This window comes from Ochotona princeps, chromosome 3, assembly GCF_030435755.1.
Source record: "Ochotona princeps isolate mOchPri1 chromosome 3, mOchPri1.hap1, whole genome shotgun sequence".
Lineage (NCBI taxonomy): Eukaryota > Metazoa > Chordata > Mammalia > Lagomorpha > Ochotonidae > Ochotona > Ochotona princeps.
In genome coordinates this window covers 84237774-84257667 of record NC_080834.1, presented here as the reverse complement: position 1 = coordinate 84257667, position 19894 = coordinate 84237774, and the positions used below count along the sequence as shown (strand labels likewise).

Below are 19894 nucleotides of genomic sequence, written 5' to 3'. Positions count from 1 at the left end.
AGATGAGAGAGAACAGCTAAGGGCTGCAGGGATGCTGTTAGGAGCAGTAGCTTTTAGTGTTCGGTAGTACAATTGGGTGTCTATGGTTGACAATCAGCTGAATGTTTATCAATAGCTAGTAGAGAGGATTTCAAATGTTTCTAACCAAAGAGATCTTAAATGTCTGTAGGATACATGTACCAGTTACCTCGATCTGATCACAACACATTATATACATATGTTGAACTACATGACCCATAACTACATAGAATTACCATGTATCAATTAAAAGTAAGCATTATATTAAAATACCTTAAAAAAACTTTTGCCTGTGGGAGGTCAACTTTTTTAGCACTATTTTTGGAAAAGAACATCTTTTTCTCACTGAGTATCTTTGACATACTTGGTGGAATCCATTGACAATATATGTCAGTTTCTGGACTCTACCTGCATCTAGCCTTATGCCAGTACAACATTATTTTGATTGGCTTTTATTTACTATTTTACATGTACGTTATATAAAAATTTCTTAATTGTATAAAGTGTACTTATACTACCTTTAGCCTTGCTTAATTGTAGTAAACTTGCAAAGCAGATACTTCAAGCCTGAGATTTTTATTCATTTTCAAAATATAGCTATTTTAACCTTTACTTTTGCACATACATTTCAGAAGCAGCAATTTTTCTGTTTCTGTAAAGCAATTAATGGTTGGATTTGAGTTGTATATATTAGATCTGGAGTTCAATGTGGGGAGACCTGACAATATATTGAGTCTTTTGAATAATGCCTATAATTTACCAATTCATTTATATCAGTCTTTACATTTCTCTCTGGAGCTCTTCCTTTATGAGATGCCATCAGTATTTGGTACACACTCTTCATTAAACTTCGCCAGCATGCACACTGCTACTCCTCTCATCTCAATCCTTACACAAAAAAAAAAGAACTCTGAGCAACCAACAGGTCCCCAGTTGGGTGCCCAACTGAATCTGAGGAATGCTGTCTCCAGCCTTTCTCCTTCCATGTCTAGCAGCCACCAAGGTCTCTTTGCCAGTATTTCATGGACACAAAGGCTTGTCCTCTTCTGACCTAACCACTGTGGACTTACCCCGCTCAGGGTTTCCCTAAGTCTCTCTGCTACATTCTTGCAGGAGGCAGAGGCTGCTTACCCTCTTCCATACACTTCCTAGCCCTCTAAGCCAGTCTGGGATCCCATCACTACCCCTCTCCTATGTCTTAAATATCAGAAAGTGGGGGACATACTGAGTCGGGCACCCAGTGTCAAGCGCCTGGTCTCAGTTGTCCTTCCCTGCTGAAGGGTACCACAGGCCTCCTTTCCCCTCTACATTCTTAGCTGCTGTTTTGTTGACATGGTTCATTTCAAGCTGCTGTTTGCAGCTGCCACCAGAACTCTGCAAGTTCTAACTCGTTCCTAGCAAAGGTGGACCCCTTGCCCTTCTGACCGCAAGGCTTCCTATTTCCTTGCATGCTAAATTCTGGAAGCTTTCTCTGCCTAGTTGTTTAAAATCCTGTTCTACGGTTGGTGCCAACATATGCCTTGTTAAACTTGTTGAACCCAGGGTTCTTTGATCATCACTACTCTCCATTGTGGATCCTGAGGTCTGAAAAGATAAACGTCTGAAATTTTGCTGTGTTTTCTAAAATGCTGTAGGTCGCTGAGTTACTGCAAGCATCTATTTAAAGCATTTTGTTATCCAGTTGTAATTCTCTGAAAATACTTGTCACATCTCTGGAACTCTGTCTTTATGGCTGGTTCTATACTTAAATGTTTTGTCTAATGATGCTGATATCATGTGCTAATCCTTTTAATCAAGGTTTTGGTGTGCTGTTGTAATTGACCCAGGTTGAGAATTTTATGCATCCTGGGGAAGATTTCATGTGCTTTTCCCTTGCCATTATTGGTGCTTCATAGTTATTTGGAAGTTCTGAACCTTAAAGGAGTTAATGCTATCTGCCAATTGATGATTGAGTGATTATTCTGATTAGTTCTGACTCACAGCTTTAGTTAAAGTGCTCAAGTTCAATGTCCATTATCAGCTGATTTTTATTTTGCACAGGTGTTTTGATCTGCTGGAAGTGCTTTAGAATTAGAATTCTAAACTGAGTCTTTGGAACTCTCAGAGTCCCTGGAACTTTAACACTCAACGGGGTGAGGTAGCAACTGTTTGAGTGAAATTATGTGAAACGTATTGTAAGGCTTAAGTGATGGCAGACTTGTGTTGTACTTCATAAAGGTCCGGTGTTTCACTGTTAATAGCAGTCTAAGTAGATCCCATGCTGTTGAGGTTTTTGTTGTTGTTGTTGTGTTTTATTTATTTGTTTGTTTGGTTACCAGACATAGCTTGTCCTGTGTGTTGTGTTGGTGAGGGTAATGGGAGTGGATACTGTCCCCCTCATTCCCAGCATCTGACAGGGGCCCAGTAGTTGCTGAGACAGGGAGCTGGCTGCCCTTTTCTTCGTTTGACTTCCATCCTTGCTCACAACCCTCATCCCTTCCAGACACCCAGGTGTCCTGGTAGCTGGTTGAAGTCCAGTGTCTGTGATCAAGGTGATACCCCCGTATCAGGCCTCTCCTCAGCAGAACAGTCACATTCTAGATGGGGAACTACCTTGCAGACCTGAATTAGGTACATGAGTATATGTCTTTCCTGCATGAAGAGCCATAGCCAGTTGAAAGAAGGAAAAAAATAAGAAATGTGATTTTTGTTTCACTCAAGCCAGCAGGCTTATAGGTCAGAGAGTGTTTGCCATAAAAGGTGGAGAGAAAGGTTCTATCAAGCCAGCATTGAATAGCCAGGCACAGCCAGGTCAAAGTATGGCTGAAGGGGAGGGCCAGCCAAAAGGGAGGAAGAAATAACGTAAAAAGAGACCAGCCTCATTGGGGCAGAAGGGCTGCTTTCTCTGGGGCCCCACCCTGCCTTGGGGAGGCTGTATGCTTCTCACAGATAAACTCACTTTCACTTTCACACTCTCATTATAGAGTAGTTAAGCAGAAAAGTCTTGTTATTTTCTTTTGCATGTATTTGCAAATCTTACAGCTATTTTAAGTTATCCTAGGATGTTTATATTTTAATCATGTATCCTGAAAGTTTTAATTTCTAAGTATTCATTGCTACTACATACCTAAAATATAATTGGTGTTTGTATACTGACTCATATACAAGATTTCTCTATAAACTCATTTATTAGGATAATTTGCTTTATGGTAAGTTTATAAGCCTGCTAATGCTGATGGTTATTGTAATCTGCAAATAAATACTTGAGCAGTTTTACTTTATCCCTTCCATGTGCAAACTTTTTCTTATCTTCTTGCAGTGATCTCTATGTTGAATACAAGAACAGACATTCTTGCCATGTGTCGAATCATGGAAGGATTTTTTTTTTAACCATTAAACATTATTTTATCCATCTTTTTGGTGGATGCTTACGACTGCTTATGAAACCTCCCTTCCCTTCCATATTGGAAGAAGCTTTTTTAAATGAATAGAGAATTTTTCTCATTTTGCAATTTACCAGTTAAAGTATATATATTTGCTTTTTAATATGTTATTGTAGTAAATTAAGTTGATTTTAAGTATTGAGTGAAATGTTTATCACTAGGGGAAACCCACTGCAGCTATGATAAATTTTGTGTTCTGTATATTGTTGGATTCAGTTTGCTAATGTATATATTTTTAAAAGATTTATTTTCTTTTGTTGTTGAAAACTCAGATTGACAGAAAGAAGGAGATGCAGAGAGAAAAATCTGTCCATTGGTTCTCTCCCCAAGTGGTAACAACATCTGGAGCTGAGCTGATCTGAAGCCAGGAGCCAGAAACTCCTTCAGGGTCTCCCATGTGGGTGCAAGGTCCCAGGGCTTTGGGAAATCTTTGACTGCTTTCCTGGCCACAGGCAGGAGCGGGATGGGAAGTGGAGTAGTTGGGACATGAACTGCCAGCCATATGGGGTGCTGGCACAGGCAAGGCGAGGATTTAGCCGCTTGGCTATCACATCGGGCCCTAGTATTTTTTAAGTTTTATGTCTGTGTTTAGGAGGTCTGTGTATACCTCAGCGAATGCTCTATTTAGAAATCTCAGTTGGGTTGTTTGGACCAGTCTCCATTCTGAACTCTTGTCTCTAATGTGTCTGGGAAGATTTTATGTCCTTTACGTGCAGCAGTAGGTAGATTACTGCTTGTTCTTTTAACTACAAAGTGTAGATGATCATATGTAAGAATTTGAAGGGCTCTCTGATGTCAAGTTCTTTTCCTCAGCTGTGCTTTTTTGTCTAAGACAGTGTGGATTTCTTTCCACTTTAAAACTTGAGACCCAGGCCTGGTACAGTGGCCTAGCAGATAAAGTCCTCTTCTTCAACACGCTGGCATCCCATATGGGTGCCAGTTCTAATCCTGGCAGCCCTGCTTCCCATCCAGCTCCATGCTTGTGACCTGGGAAAGTAGTCGAGGACAGGCCCAAGCCACTGCACCTGCGTGGGAGATCTGGAAGAAGGTCCAGGCTCCTGGCTTCAGATCAGCACAGCTCTGGCTGTGGTGGTCATTTGGAGAGTGAATAATCAGACAGATGATCTTCCTCTCTGTCTCTCCTCCTCTCCATATATATCTGACTTTGCAATAAAAATGAGGTAAATCTTTAAAAAAACAAAACAAAACAAAAACAACTTGAGACCCAGGGGCTTGGAGAAAAAGTGTACACAACTGTACCTCAGAATGGTGCCTCTTCGGAGAAAATGTGGCCACTTACTTTTTTGCTCAGAATAATTCAGAATTCATGAGTTGATTTAGAGTTTTAGGAGGAATGAAAGTGCCAAGAAAATATTCAGGTCTGTAAAATGCTGCCAATTATTCAATTCTTAAGTTATGCATTTACATGTAAATATCGAAAATTGTCAGATATTTTAAGTGAATTTTAACTTTAACATTTAGCATCGAAGTTGTAATTCTGGCCTAGAGTCTCAAGCATGAGAGTACACTCTCAAATGTTACGGAGTTTTTAGGGTTTGTTTATTTCTTTTTTCCTTTCAGTTGGTAAGATGAAAAAAGCATTTAAAATGTAGAAAAAATTCATTTTACTTAGTCTTAGATTAATCTAAGATCTTAAGCCTATATTTATAGTTCAATTAACATGTTTTTTTTTTTAAAGATTTATTAGTATTGTTGGAAAGCCGGATATATAGAGAGGAGGAGAGACAGAGAGGAAGATCTTCCATCCGATGATTCACTCCCCAAGTGAGCCACAAAGGGCCGGTGCGCACCGATCCGATGCCGGGAACCAGGAACCTCTTTCGGGTTTCCCACATGGGTGCAGGGTCCCCAAGCTATGGGCCGTCCTCGACTGCTTTCCCAGGCCACAAGCAGGGAGCTGGATGGGAAGTGGAGCTTCTGGGATTAGAACCGGCGCCCATATGGGCTCCCGGGGCGTTGAAGGCGAGGACTTTTAGCCTCTAGGCCACGCCGCCGGGCCCTCAATTAACATGTTTAAAGAGGAGACCTGAGACACAATCATAAGACAACTACATTTCAAATTCCACATCCCTTTAAGTTTGTTCAAAAGCAAGTTCTCCCTTCTCTACATGAAAACTAAAACAGATTATAAAGCTTTTTCTGACCTCTAAGTTTTAAAACTAAACAAGAAAAATCTTACTTTATAATCTGAGAGAATGATGTGTAGTTTCCAGAAGGCTAGGGAGGTACTCCCCAGGCATCCAAAAGTCAGCCTCTGGCTCCCTTCTGCTGAGATCCCCTGAGGAAGCCATCTGGGCACAAGTCAGCATGCACCTGCGTCGGCTCCTGTGTGTGTTTCAAGCTGATCCATTCTAGAAATACTGAGAGATCCTTTGTCTTAATATGTTTAAGGAAGTTAGTCCCTTTGTCGGAGGGTGGGGTAGCAGAGTGAGAATGGATGGATCTTCCAGCATAACTAATTTAGAATTATCTCCACAGTACTTCTTCATAGGCTTGACTCCAGACTGACTTCCACTGTAGTCCTCAAACTTATACAACCGATTTTCCACCTGCTTCTTTCTATAAGTGCTTGATTCAGTTGATGTCTTTTAAACTTTATTAATTGGTTTTTGAGATAGATAAGGAGACAGAAATAGAGAAAGAGTTCTCTGGCTAGCTTTCTAACTTTCCAAATGCCCACAACAACCAAGCTGAAGGTAAGAATCTAGAACTCAAGAATCTGAGTCTCCCGATGGAATGCAGGGACCCATGAAGTAGCACCATCAGATGCTGCCTTTCAGATGCATTAGAGCAGAAAGCTGGATCAGAAGCAGAGGTATTGACCAAGCATTCTTTTTTTATTACTATTATTTTTAATAATCTTACTTAGTTGATAGGGTACAAAGAGTCAAGGGCTACAGGGTGAAAGTGGGTAATACCATTGTTTCCACACTAATATTATCATTTTTTCCTTGTATCTGGGGTCAGGGGAGAAACAAAGGGAAGAGCCCCACCCAACCTCCCACTCATTTCAGATCCCCAATGTGAGGCGTGCTCCGAGGGTCCTGCTCAAGCAGTTTTGATAGCTCAACAGTTCTGAATCACTGTCAAACTCGCTGTTCCAATTGCGATGAAACCTATTCAGAATCCACTGGCTGACATAGTCTCTTCATAGTTGGGGTTCTGTGATCAGCAGTTCAGTTGGAGGGATCTCCAGAGAAACTTCATCTGAGATGATCCCAGACCTGATTCTTTTGTGAGTTTGCTAGTACAGGGTCCAACACTGTCCATCGCGCCATTCAGCATATGCACATGCTGGTCGTTGCAATTACTGGGTCAGTTCGGTTCCTAGCCCTGTCTTCCTCATGAATCAACGGGTGTTGTAGTCCAGCTCGATCCTACCCACTTCATACTCAGTCCTCATGCAAGCCAGTGGGAGCTGCAGCCCAGTTGAGTTGACTCCCCATAACCCCCACCAGGCCTGCCCCCTGCCCTGGTTCCCATGCTTGCCAGTATGTGCAACAGACTTGTCCAGTCTGTCCCACATCCCATTTAGCTCTCGTACATGTCAATGGGCATTGAAGCCTACTTCAACCCAACCAACCTACTGTCCAGCCCACACACATACTGGCAGGTGCCTTTCTGTGTAGCCACCCCTGCCCCTGTCCTGGTGTTCGTGCTGTTCAGTGGGAATGGCAACCCCAAGGGAGGTGCCCACTATCTCCCTACTAGGCCACTCCCACTCCCAGATTATGCACTCTCCAGGTGGTTCTGGCATTTGACTTGGCAGAATTAGCTCCCAGTGCCAGCCTCTGCCAGCTGATGCTGCGGCTAAGCCCAAATAACCCTCACCCACTCTAATTTTTGCCTGCATCAGTCGGAACAGTCAGCCCACCCAGGCCCTTCTCTTGTCTAGTTCACATGAGGCCCACAGGTGTTATAGCCCTGCCCAGTCTGATCTGCCCCCATCCTGACCCACACTCTCCAATGGAAGTAGTTGTCCAGCAGGGGAGCCCACATTCCCCTGTCAACTTTGCCCCTCCCTCCCTGGTTCTCACATGTGTTGTTTGGGTGCTGCAACCACATCTGGTATGGCTCATCTCACCTTGGCATTCCTTAATGTGTATTGGTATGTGTCACAACCGAACCTGGCCTGACCTACACTCTGTTCTGGTGCTCGGATTTGCCAGCAGGTGATGTGAACGGGTTCAGCCTGGTCTGCCCCCCAACCTATGCCAAATGTATGCCAGTGGGATAATTTCCATAGCCTGTTCTGGGCTGTTTCCTATTGTGCTTCTTGCACTTATCTGTAGGTACTGTGTCCTGCCAGAGGAGTTGTCCAGGCTCCTCCATCAGAACCTCTCCCAATGCCAGATTTTGTGCATACCAGTAGGTCCATTAGCCAGCCCTACTCAGTTCATGACCTGTCCTAGCAGGAACAGTGGCTTTTCCTGACTGGCCTTCAACCCTATCTGGTTCTTACTGTTGGATGTTTCAGCCTAGCCACGGCTCTTCCATACCCCCATACAGCTCACACATGGTTCAGTAAGGGCTGAGACCTAGCCTCGTCTGTCACACATCTACCCTGGTCTTCTAGGACACAAGATGGTGCTGGAGTCTAGGCCGGTTTGGTGCTTTCAGTCCCAGCCCACACTTTTGCCATACAACTGTATCCAGATCAGAACGCAGCCCCCATTCCAGCCCATGCGCTCCTTGGTGGGAAACTCAACCCAACTAGGGTGTCCCCTTAGCTCCCCAACCAAGCCTATTCCCAGCCCTAGATTACATGCAGGCCAGTGGTTGCTCTGACTCAGCTTGGCCCAGCCCCTCACCTGTCCTGGTCCCCACCTTAGATGCTGTGGCTTAGCATGCCTGACTCATGCAGATCCGTAGGTGCAAGGACCTACTTGGCATGACATGTGCTCCAGCCTGATTTCTGTTCTTTCTTGTGAGTTAAGGTTTGCTCGGCCCGGCCCATTCTGCCCCCTTCCAGTTGCAGCCCGGCCCACCCCATATCCTGTTTTAGGATGCATATTCGGGTGCTGCTGCCTTGACCGGCCCAAATTGTTGTGGGTTCCTTTACCCGTGAGTGATGGCAGGTGGCATGGTCACACCTAGCTTAGTCCATCACAACCCCAGCTTATGAGCTAACTAGGGGGACTTGTATTTCCACAGGGTTGGGCCCACACAACCCCACAGAGTCTACCCCCAGACCAAGTTCTCTCGTGTGCTGGATAGTGTCTTAACCCTGCCAAATGTGACCAATTCCACCACTCCACCACCCAATTGGGTAATGGTATCAAACCCAACCAAACAGGCCCCCATCCATAGCTTTGGTGTGGACTGGTGTGTGGCCATCAGTGATGTTCTATGCTAACAGCCCATCTCAGGATTCCTAATTGGGCTGGTGAATCAGTTTTACCCCAAATTATTTTATGGATACTTCCCTCCAAACCATATGGTCTCAGTCCCCACGCATGCCTGAAACTTTCATGACCCTGTCACTGGGAATCCTCCAAAATTCACCTCTCACCTACACTAAAACTGGCCTTATTCATGGGTGTCCCCAGGTACCAACTACATATCTTAAAAACCCGAGAGTTCGCCGCTGGTCAGCCAGCAGGCAAAGCCTGGCGCCACTTGGTGCACTGGCTGCCCAAGGCCGAGGACTTGTTCACTGCCTTCCAGCAGTGTCTTTGGCTTGAGTCCCCAACATTGGGTCCGACCTGGCAGTGTCACCCACCACAGCCGCCACACTGCAGGGAGCTGTAGTTGCCCCCAACCCCAAGGCTCGAACCCCTCCCAAACTCGCCCAGCTGCAAGATCTTAATGGTAGGGCGCAGCTAGCTGACCAAGCATTCTAACATGGAATGTGAGCATACTTAATGGCATCATCATGGCTGTGCCAATGGGTCTGCCCCAGTTAACCCCTCTTAAAACTGTCTTGTATCTCATTCATGGTATCTTAAGAGTTTTGGATGACTTTAAAAAACAAGAAAAACTGTTTCATAGAGCAGTCTAGCAGCTGAACAGACTAACATTGTTTGTTAAATGTTTTTATGTACATGAGACAGAGGAAAGTAGGTATATTTGTAAATGAATTTGAATGAACATTGGTCCTGTTGGTAAAGACATTCAAACAACTCAAAGTTGACATACCGTATGATCCAGCAATAGCACTCCTAGGAATATACCCAAAACACCTGTTTTATGAGAAGCCAACATGCACCCCTATGCTCATAGCAGCACAATCAGTAATTGCAAAAACATGGAAGCAACCAAAATGCCCATCAGCAGAAGACTGGATAAGAAAGCTATGGTTCATCTACTCCATGGAATACTACTCAGCTATTAAAAAACACAAAATGCAGTTCTTTGTGGCCAAATGGGCCAAACTGGAAACCATAATGCTAAGGGAAATGAGCCAATCCCAAAAGGTCAGATATCACATGTTTGCATTAATTTAAGAGGATATGATGTTATGTAAAACATGTTATTTTATGTATATTATGTTATATGTTGTATATAAACTAAAACTGATTTGACAATGAGGTGATCACAGAAGATGGTTAAGAAATTGCAATTGTTTTTAACATACTGGTTACTCAATACTATAACTATTAGTTACACAACGAAGTTAATTGTTGCTGAGGGTACATTGGAGCCTTTAATTGATCGGGTTGATAGTCTGATGGTTGTGCCCTCGGACCGGACAGCGTCTCCCCAGGAAGCTGAGGAACTAGATTGGACTACGGGATGTTGGACTCTGTGTTTGGTTTATGCTTGCAAAGAGGGAATCTCAACTGTACTTGATCAGTGGATATGCAACAAGGTGGAATATTCCACATGGGGGGAGGGGTGGGGTGATTCCCAGTTCCAATGAAACTGTATCACATAATACAATGTAATCAATGAATAAAAAAAAAAAAAAGAAAGAAAGAAAAGCATCCTCTTGGGCCCGGCACCATGGCCTAGCTGTTAAAGTCCTCACCCTGAACACGCCTGGGATCCCATATGGGTGCCGGTTCTAATCCCAGAAGCTTCGCTTCCCATCCAGCTCCCTGCTTGTGGCCTGGGAAAGCAGTCGATGATGGCCCAAAGCCTTGGGACCCTGCGCCTGTGTGTGAGACCTGGAGGATGCTCCTGGTTCCTGGCTTCAGGTCAGCACTGCACTGGCTGTTGTGCTCACTTGGGGAGTGAATCATCAGATGGAAGATCTTCCTTTCTGTCTCTCCTCCTCTATGTATATCTGACTTTCCAATAAAAATAAATAAATCTTTAAAAAAAGAAAAGAAAAGCATCCTCTGGCCCTAATCACATTAAAAGTCAATGGTGTCATCGTCACTTTGTTTTCTGGCATGGTCATGAAAGAATTTCGTATGGTAAAAAACATACTTTATTAGAAATAAGAAAATTCATATCCTTAATATAAGACCTTTGGCAAGCCTGTCTTTTTGGAGTCCAGTATGAATATCCCATGTGAAATCAAAGGAATTGCATTAGTTCACTTTATTGTATTCGTGAAGTTTATGGCACCCTTGTTGACCTGGAAGTAGATGGGTGAAGATCGGTTAAATAATGAAAATGTGATTACAAACTTGAAGAGTATTCTGATGTTGTGTTGTCAATTGCTGACCCCAGATCTAGAGGCCGAGGAAGTCTATTCTGCCAGAAAGTAACAACTTGAGCTAATGTGAAGGAAGAGTGAGCCCCTGTGTAAACAGCTGGGGACAAAGCAAACCAGACAAGGGAAAACCAGGTCAGAAGGGCTCTGACTCAAGAAATCAAGAGAAATTTAGTTGATAATGTGGATCAGATTTGATCCTGGATTGGGCTTGTGAAATAAAAGAATCAAAGGTGAGATACATTTCTCAATTTCTGGGATCTACTTGGTCCTGTTTGGAAAGTTCACTACCACAAGGAAGACTGGAAGGGAACTTGGTATACGGGAGAGGCAGGTACAACAGGGAAGGGTTTAGTTTTGCGCAAGTTGAAGTGTTTTGGGGATAGTCATGTGGAATTGTCTAGGATTTAAGAGAACTTGAGTTAGAAATGGAGACCTTAGCATGCATATGAGATTTGAATTCATGGTGGTAAATGAGATTATATAGTGACAGAGTTTAGCATAAGAAATCAAGGCAGCCCTTTGAAGAATACCAACATTTAGTAGCCAAGTAGGAAAGTGTGAAACAAAACAAGAAGTTGAGAAGATGTATTTATAGAGAGATGAAGAAAACTAGAAGTGAATGACATCAGTGAAACTAAGGGGAAAGTGTTTCTAGAATGGGGGCAATGATCATCTCTGTTCAATACTGGTAAGAGTCCATGAATGTTACATGAGACTTGCAGTCCAAGGGAGTCTTTGAGAAACTTTGGGAGAACTAATTTGAAGAAGTGGTGATGGAAGGAACAGGTTAAAGACTGAATGGGCAAAGAGTCTACCAAGCGACTGAGTGTAGAAGTTCTTTCCAAAAGATTAATGTCAAATGCCAGAGAGATGTAAGTCCCTAGAGAGGTGGAAAGTCTAAATTGAAATATTTGAGGATTTTTAAAGACAATAAGGAAATCTGCAGGGCAGAGGGAAGGGTTGAAGTTATAAGAGGGGGACAGTCTATGGTGATAAAATCATCTGAGGGTCCAGGAGCCTAGAATTCAGTTATAAAAGGAACCAGCCCTAGGTCAGGCCAGGCAGGGCTAAAATACCTGTTGGCTTCTTGTGAGCTGGACTACTGGTGCTTGCATAAGCCAGAGTGGGTGTGGGTTGGTTGGGCTTTGCTGCAGCATCAGATGGCAGATCCTAGCACAAAGGCCTAATTCTGTCAAGTTAAACTGCAGAACCACCTGGAGAGTACAAGATCCAGTAGTGGGAGTGGGTTCAGTAGGGAAATAGTGAACACCTCCCTGATGGGTTGCCACTCCGGTGAGCATGAGAACCAGGACTGGGGCAGGCATGGCTAGACAGAGTGGCACCTGCTGGCATGTGTGTGGATTGGATAGTGGGGCTGATTGGGTTGAACTAGGCTTCAGTGCCCATTGACATGTAAGAGAGCTGAATGGGATGTGGGGCAGCCTGGACCAGTCTGCTGTACATAGTGACAAGCATGGGAACCAGGGAAGGGGGTGGAACTGGTGGAAGTTATAATGGGTCATTCCGACTATGCTGCAGCTCCCACTGGTTTGGGTGAGGGCCAAGTGTGTGCTGGACAGGATTGAGCTGGGTTGCAACACCCATTCATTTGTGTAGAAGACAGAGCTGGAGGCAGAACTGACCCAGCAGTTGCCACCAGCAGCATGTGCATAAGCTGATTAGGGTGACAGACTGTGCTGGACCCTGTGTTGGAAAGCACACACAGGAATCAGGTTTGGATCACCTCAGATGAAGCTTGTTTTGGGATCCCCCCAACTGAATTGCTAGACTCAGAACTGCAACCAGGGAGAGAATTGCAGGTTGCATGGTCTGACTGTGGAGTGTATGTGTTGGAGCTGGGCCTCCTCAGGGGCTTGGACAGAGAGGGGACAGCATGTCTGGGTGCACATGGAGGATATGGCAGTGCACTGGATTCTGCAGAGGGCACCTGGTACCACAACAGGATGAAGGAGAGAATAAGTTGATCAACTACCCCAGCCAAGTGTTGGCAGTGAATATCTAGTCAGAGACCCTAAGGTGGTGTGTGTCAACCAGTGGGTTCTGGAGAGATTTTATCATGCTTGGAGTGGCAAGATGGGCAGTAATTTAGAACTGTTGAACTATTGAAACGTCTTGAGCAGGACCCTTGGAGTATGCCTCACATCAGGGACCCTGGGATGGTTGGGAAGCTGGGTGTGGCTTCTCTTATTATCTCCCTCCTTCCCCCAGATACAGGAATGAAAAAAGGAGAATGTGGAAATGGTGATCTCACCCACCTTCCTGTAGCCCTTGACCTTTATCACCCTAATCAACTATGTAAAAGTAATCAAAAATAAAAAAGAGGGAGAGAGAGAGAGAAAGGGGGCCAGCCCTGAATAAGCTGCTCTTATCTGTAGGAGGGGTTGCAGACTGAAACTGATTTTTAGTATGCAGGCAGGAAATAAACCAGTTTCCATCTATTGCTTTATATAAAACTCAATTTTAGTTTTATATTTTCTGATTGTATAACATAATATGACAATGACAGTGAACTTTTGTTGAATAATTTCTGTAGTTATGTGAAGTAGTTAACTCAATTATCTCTATGAACAAATTGCTTAGACTTGAATCCAGAGAGTACCCCTTCCCAGATATGTGTCTGTGTTCTTGAGCTGTTTTTTAATTCCTGCCAGTGGGTATCTTTTAGGATTAAGTGAGTGTATACACAGTGCTTAGTGTTGATGTGGTATGGTCAGTGAGCCTTAAATGTTAGCTAGCACTAGCAGTGGTAGTCATCATCCTCAGCCTCTGATACTCCCTTCCCATGGCCCTTTGATGATCCACCAAAGGAATCTAGCCCTGTTTACAGATAAAGCAGCAGACTGGGAGTTTAAGTGAAGTGTTTGAAGCCAAAAGGTTAAGCAGATGAAATCTGGCTAAGCCAGATTGCAACCCATATCTGCACCGCTTCAAAACTGTACCTTTACAGGCACTGAAGGCAGCTCATGTGACATATTTCTTGCACAGTAATCTTAAAACTTGGAATATCAGTATGCATCATGTGCAAATGTGAAGTAAGTGCAGTTAACTCCTGGCAGCTTTTGCTGACACTAGAGGCCTGCTGTCTGCAGCAGCACTGTCCTGCCTCCCAGGCTCCATGCCTCCCGCACAGTTGCTTGGCTTGTGCTCAGCCTCTTTTAACTGTTTTCCCAGTCCACATCTTTCCCTTTCATTCTTAGTTTGTATGTCATTTTGCCTCATTTTAGAGTTTTATTAATTTATGTTTTTTAGTTGAAAGGTAGAGAGATGTGTGGGAGGTAGAGAGGGAGGGAGAGAGGGAGGGATGAAGGGAGAGAGAGAGAGAAAGGAGGGAGTCTTTTATCTGCTGGTTCATGCTCCATTTTTACCTGTGGTAACCATGGCTAAGCCAAGTGGACATCAGGAGTCAGAAACTGCTTCTAAGGTCTTCCGCTTGGGTGACAGGAGCTCAAGTACTTGAGCCAACACCTGTTGCCTCCCAGGATGTGCATTAGTAGGAAATCTGGATTGGATACTGAATAGGGACTTGGATTCAGACACAACACTCTGGTACGGGCTGTGAGTGTTCCAAGTAGCATCTTGACCACTGTACAAAATGCCTACCTCATTTTTTTCCCACTATAAAATTCCTATCAAAGATTTTATGGGTTCAGCTTTAAATTGTTTCTATGGTGAGAATAGGCATATCCCCTCCACTTCTTCCTTGGAACATTGTCTGAAGAATGCAATGATGAAAGTTCTGGCACCAGTTTTTCTTGCAAGCATCCGTTTGGCATTTATTATAAAATTGCCACATTGTGACATATATGCAATGCTACCAGCCTGATATGCCTATGAGGCACCTTATTTTGTTCTTCAGTGTTTGCTCCGTGATCAGATACTCTTCCTTTTCTGTCTCTAATGCCTGCAATTCTTTCAATTTTCTGTTCTGAAACTTAGAAACTACCCTAATTTGGCTTGTCTTGAAGACTTTTATCAAACCTGGCTTTTTGTGTGTGTGTGGAACATTTTTATCCTGCACACATAACTCCTGAGAAAATAATCAGATTGTATATGATGATATGGAACTCATAGTAGGAAGGCATTTTGTACATTTACTCTAAACACAAATTGTAATCATAATTGTATGCTACCCTGTAACTTTTGTTTTGTAAGAATTCAGAGGCAATAACTTCAAAATAGAATTGTTAGAGCTACTTCTGGGGATTTAATTTATTTTCCACGGTTTAGATTAGCTTCTTTGTATGCATCTCCCTGACCCATTTTTTAAAAAAAGATTTATTTATTTATTTATTTATTTATTTATTTATTTATTTATTTATTCCATTGGAAAGTCAGATATACAGAGAGGAGGAGAGACAGAGAGGAAGATCTTCTGTCCACTGATTCATTCCCCAAGTGACTTCAATGGCTGGAGCTAAGCCAATTCAAAGCCAGGAACCAGGAGCTTCTTCTGGATCTCCTGTGGGATGTAGGGTCCCAAGGTTTATTCTGTCCTCAACTGCTTTCCCACACCACAAGCAGGGAGCTGGATGGGAAGCAGGGCCGCTGGGAGACGAACCAGTGCTGACAAGTTATCCTGGCATGTGCAAGGCTGGGATTTTAGCTGTTGCTAAAATTCTGCGCCGCACCCCCCCCCCCCACCGACCCATTTTAATCTCTGCTGTTTCTGTGCTGTTGCATTATCCCAGGGGTGCAGGCAGTGTTTTAAAGGGAGCAGCTGATAGTGACTCCACAGGAGTTGGCTCTGTTGAATCACTGTTTTCTTTTTTTGACCTTTAAAAGCATTGTTTAAGGTATAACTTATAGTCCACAAGATATGCCCAGGCAAACTGTAGAACTGTATGGCCATCATAACCATCTACATTTAGAATTCATCATTCTTGAAAGTGCCATTGATGTTGATTTTTTCAGTCCCTTTGCTTTCCTCTTAGATCCGCAGACAGCTGTTCTTCTACTTCTTGTCTCTACTAATTTGTGTTTTCTAGATATTTCATCTATGTGGAACCGTGTGTTCCATAGTGTTCTGCATGAGGTTTCTTTCACTATGCAAAACATCTCAGGAAAGTGTACGTGTGCTCTAAATTGTGTCCAATAGTTTTACACATTTTATTAGTAGAATTGCACTGTGTAGATATGCTTCTTCCATTTATCCATTCACTGTCTGGAGAATATTTGTGTTGTTTCTGATATTGAGCATGGTTTGAATAATGCTGAACAGTTATAAGTGAGTTTTTAACATAGATACGTTTTCATTTTACATGAATAATTGCCAAGAAGCAGAATTGCTGAATTGAGTGGTATGTTTATGTTTAACTAGTGGTCATATCATTTTATATTCCCATCAGCAATAAATTTTGGTATTGTCTTGATTATAACCATTCCAATGGATACATGATGGTATCTTATTGTGGTTTTAATATGTGTTTGCTTTCTGAGAATGAAGATATTGCTATGGGATTATAAGATTTTTTTGGAGTATATATTAAAACCATTTGTGGGTCCAGTGCAGTGGTATAGTAAGCTAATTGTCTGTGGCCACCCTGGCATCCAAATGGGCCCCAGTTCATGTCCTGGATGCTCCATTTCATGAAGCCCTCTGTTAATGGCCTGGTATGCATGTATGCATGTGGGAGGCTTGGAAGAAGCTCCTGGCTCCTGATTTTGGAGTATCTTAGCTCTGGCCACTGTGGACATCTGAGGAGTGGTCTAATGGATGGAAGATCTCTCTCTCTCTCTCTCCCTCTATTTCTCTCTTTAAAGTAAAACACAAGTATTTTTTAAAAACCCTTCTGTTCTTTTAAAGCTTAGATTCTTTTAAAGATGTTAACTTGTAAGAATTGTTTGCATATTTGGCTAAATTGTATATTCATTGTACAATATGCAACATTTTCTCCCAGTCTGTAACTTGGCTTTTTTTTGTATTTTTATTGTTACTATTTTCCATGATACAGTTTTGTAGGCATAGGAATTCCCCTCATGCACCTCTCCTTCCTCCATTCCCGACCATTGCCCACCAGTTCCCCTTGCATTATTACAATAGTATAATCCTTCAGCACTAGTCACAAATCCAACATTCTGTTTAAGTGTATCATGACATTGTAGGTATAGGTAAAACATTTAACAGTTTCATTGGGAGACTTTCTTTTATTTGGGATTAGAGATACACACTGCATATATATGTATATATATGAAGAAAGAGAGAAAGAGAGAAATAGAGAAAAAGAAGAGGAAGATCTTTGATTCATCGGCACTGATTCATTCTCCAGGTACCCACCGTAGCCATAGACGGGATAGGCTGAAGCCAGGAGCCTGGACTTCATCCTGGAGACTCCCATATGGGCACCAAATACACAAGTACTTGAGCTATCACCTGCTGCCTCCCGTGGTGCACTTTATCAGGAATCCGGATCAGAAGTATAGGAGCTCAGACTGGAACATAAGCATTCGGATATTCATCGTACAGATGATGTACATATAGTTTTCAGCACATGGCTGAAGCATATTGTTTTGTCAGATTGTTGCAGTCACTTAATACTGCATTGTGTAGTGGTGCTTTTAATAATTTTCTTTGTTGCTCCCCTTTTATCATCAATTCAAGTTTTGCTCATACCCTATCAGTTGAATTAGCCAAATACCAAGTACAGAAAGTAGCTTGTAGTATGTTTTGGATGTCGCTTCCTAAAGCTACAGGAATAAGCAATTTTTGTGGTTTTGACTTAGTTGACTCATGAGCAGTTGTTTAGTAAGACTGTCATGTCAACTGTTTACATTATCCGTAGTAAAGTGACCATCCACATCACACAAACCTTTCTGAGGGGCTTTGGATTGCCAGGAAAGTGGAGCATGTAACCTCCCTGTTCCTTCTGTTGTAGGTGTTGCAATCTCTCTGGAAGTGTCTGAGAGCCCTGGGAGTATCCAGGTGGCTCGGGGTCAGACTGCAGTCCTGCCCTGCACTTTTACCACCAATGCAGCTCTCCTTAATCTTAATGTCATTTGGATGGTCATTCCTCTCTCCAATGCTAACCAGCCCGAACAGGTATATTTTTATTCTTTGCTACCTCTGGAATACTAATCTTTTTTAGCAAGAGACATATAAAGAAGCATGCTGCATAGACATCTGATTTCTAGAACAAGGTGTCATTTTTAGTGAGCCTGTGTGGCTTTATGTCCAATCCTTACCTGCTCTTAAGTAACCAACATAAGAAGCTATGATCTTAAAAAAAAAATACAGCAAAAGTTAAAGGAATCTTTCTAAAAATTTTATTGTCAAAAACATTGGTTACAAGAAAAGCGAAGTATGGAACGGACACTATCATGATAGTGTGCTTTTAAAGATAGTGATAATAGTAAGAAAGTAATTAATAGATAGTAGTTCTTCATTTCTCAGTATTAAAAAATAGTTACACTAGCCAATCCTATATAAATTTGAGTGTGCACACACAAGAATGTCCATGAAAACAAATGCTACTCTCCAATAATCTGTCTCAATTATGGAGAAGAGACTCATGACTTTTAGTACCCATTGCAGAAAATAATGCTAAGAAAATTGGTGAATTATAATAATGGATACTTTTATTTATAAAGATACCCTATTTATCTTGTGAAGGTTTTCTGCTTCAGTAATCTTGTCATTAGCTAAAAACATATAGTGAATTACATTTTTTGAAATGACTTCTAGTAGAAGTTTGATTTTGGTTTTACAAAGCATGAGGCTTTTTGGTTGCACTGGGCCTTCAAGATCATTTTGTTCAACATTGTCATTTTAGGAGTCAATATTGGAGTGAAAGAAGTAGAGAAAGAACTTTAGTTCTCCAAACATTTACAAGTACATGTTGACTAGAATCACTCCTTAGTTGAAAATTGTGTGACTCTTTTCTGTACCTTTCTGAGTTCTCTACTGTGGGGAGTTACCTAAAGTTAACTAACAGTAAAAATTGACTTAAGGTCACCAATATCGTCTACATCAATTTATAATATAGTAAATAAGCATGAGAATGGAAATGGCTGATATTCTTAAAATATATTGAAATTTTTTAAAGTGGTAAAAATATTGATGGCATTAAATACATTTATATTATGGTCTATATTATGGTATGTAAGGTAAAGAAGAAATGCTGTTTTAATTATAAATGCAAGAATTGAAAACTGTGGTATCTGTGGATAGCTGCTTTAGCAAAAGTTCAAAATAGCAATGAAATCTCACAGCAATTTTTCAGTATCATCTGATACAGTCTATCACATAGTCGTTCTAAGTTGAAGAGGCATTCCGATGGCAGTTTATTTACTATGCTTTTTGAAATTTTGCAGGTCATTCTGTATCAGGGTGGACAGATGTTTGATGGTACCCCTCGGTTCCACGGTAGGGTGGGATTCACAGGCACCATGCCAGCCACTAATGTCTCTATCTTCATTAATAACACTCAGCTGTCAGATACTGGCACCTACCAGTGTTTGGTCAACAACCTTCCAGACAGAGGAGGCAGGAACATTGGGGTCACTGGTCTCACGGTGTTAGGTGAGTGACAGACAAAGTCCAGGTACCTGGGCCTCCACTCTAAAACATACTTACCTGTGTCTTTCTTGTAAACTCATTTTGCTTTTGTTTCTTCTTTCTTTGTGTCAGAGGAGTGTTAAAAATTACTTGTTAAATGGTATTTTCTGAAACTGTAGGAAAATGGCATAAAAGTAGCCTTCCAGTTTTTTTTAAACTTTTGCAGAACAGAATTTAGCTAGAGCAAACTAAAGAGAGAATCACTTACTGCAAATATGAAGCGTAAGTTTCAGCACATGAAAGAACAATACCGTC

General features: G+C 42.3%; 1 protein-coding gene across 6 annotated transcripts in view; it reads left to right on the top strand.

Annotated features, from left to right (window-relative positions):
- The window catches only part of IGSF11 (immunoglobulin superfamily member 11), a 253913-nt gene that overhangs the window by 220375 nt on the left and 13644 nt on the right, over nucleotides 1–19894 (top strand). For all 6 annotated transcript variants that reach the window (XM_058661927.1, XM_058661926.1, XM_058661924.1 and 3 more), the window contains 2 exons: nucleotides 17961–18124; nucleotides 19396–19603. In XM_058661927.1, coding sequence (XP_058517910.1) covers nucleotides 18086–18124; nucleotides 19396–19603 — 247 coding nt within the window. In that variant the 5' untranslated portion in view covers nucleotides 17961–18085. The remainder of the gene's footprint in view (nucleotides 1–17960; nucleotides 18125–19395; nucleotides 19604–19894) is intronic.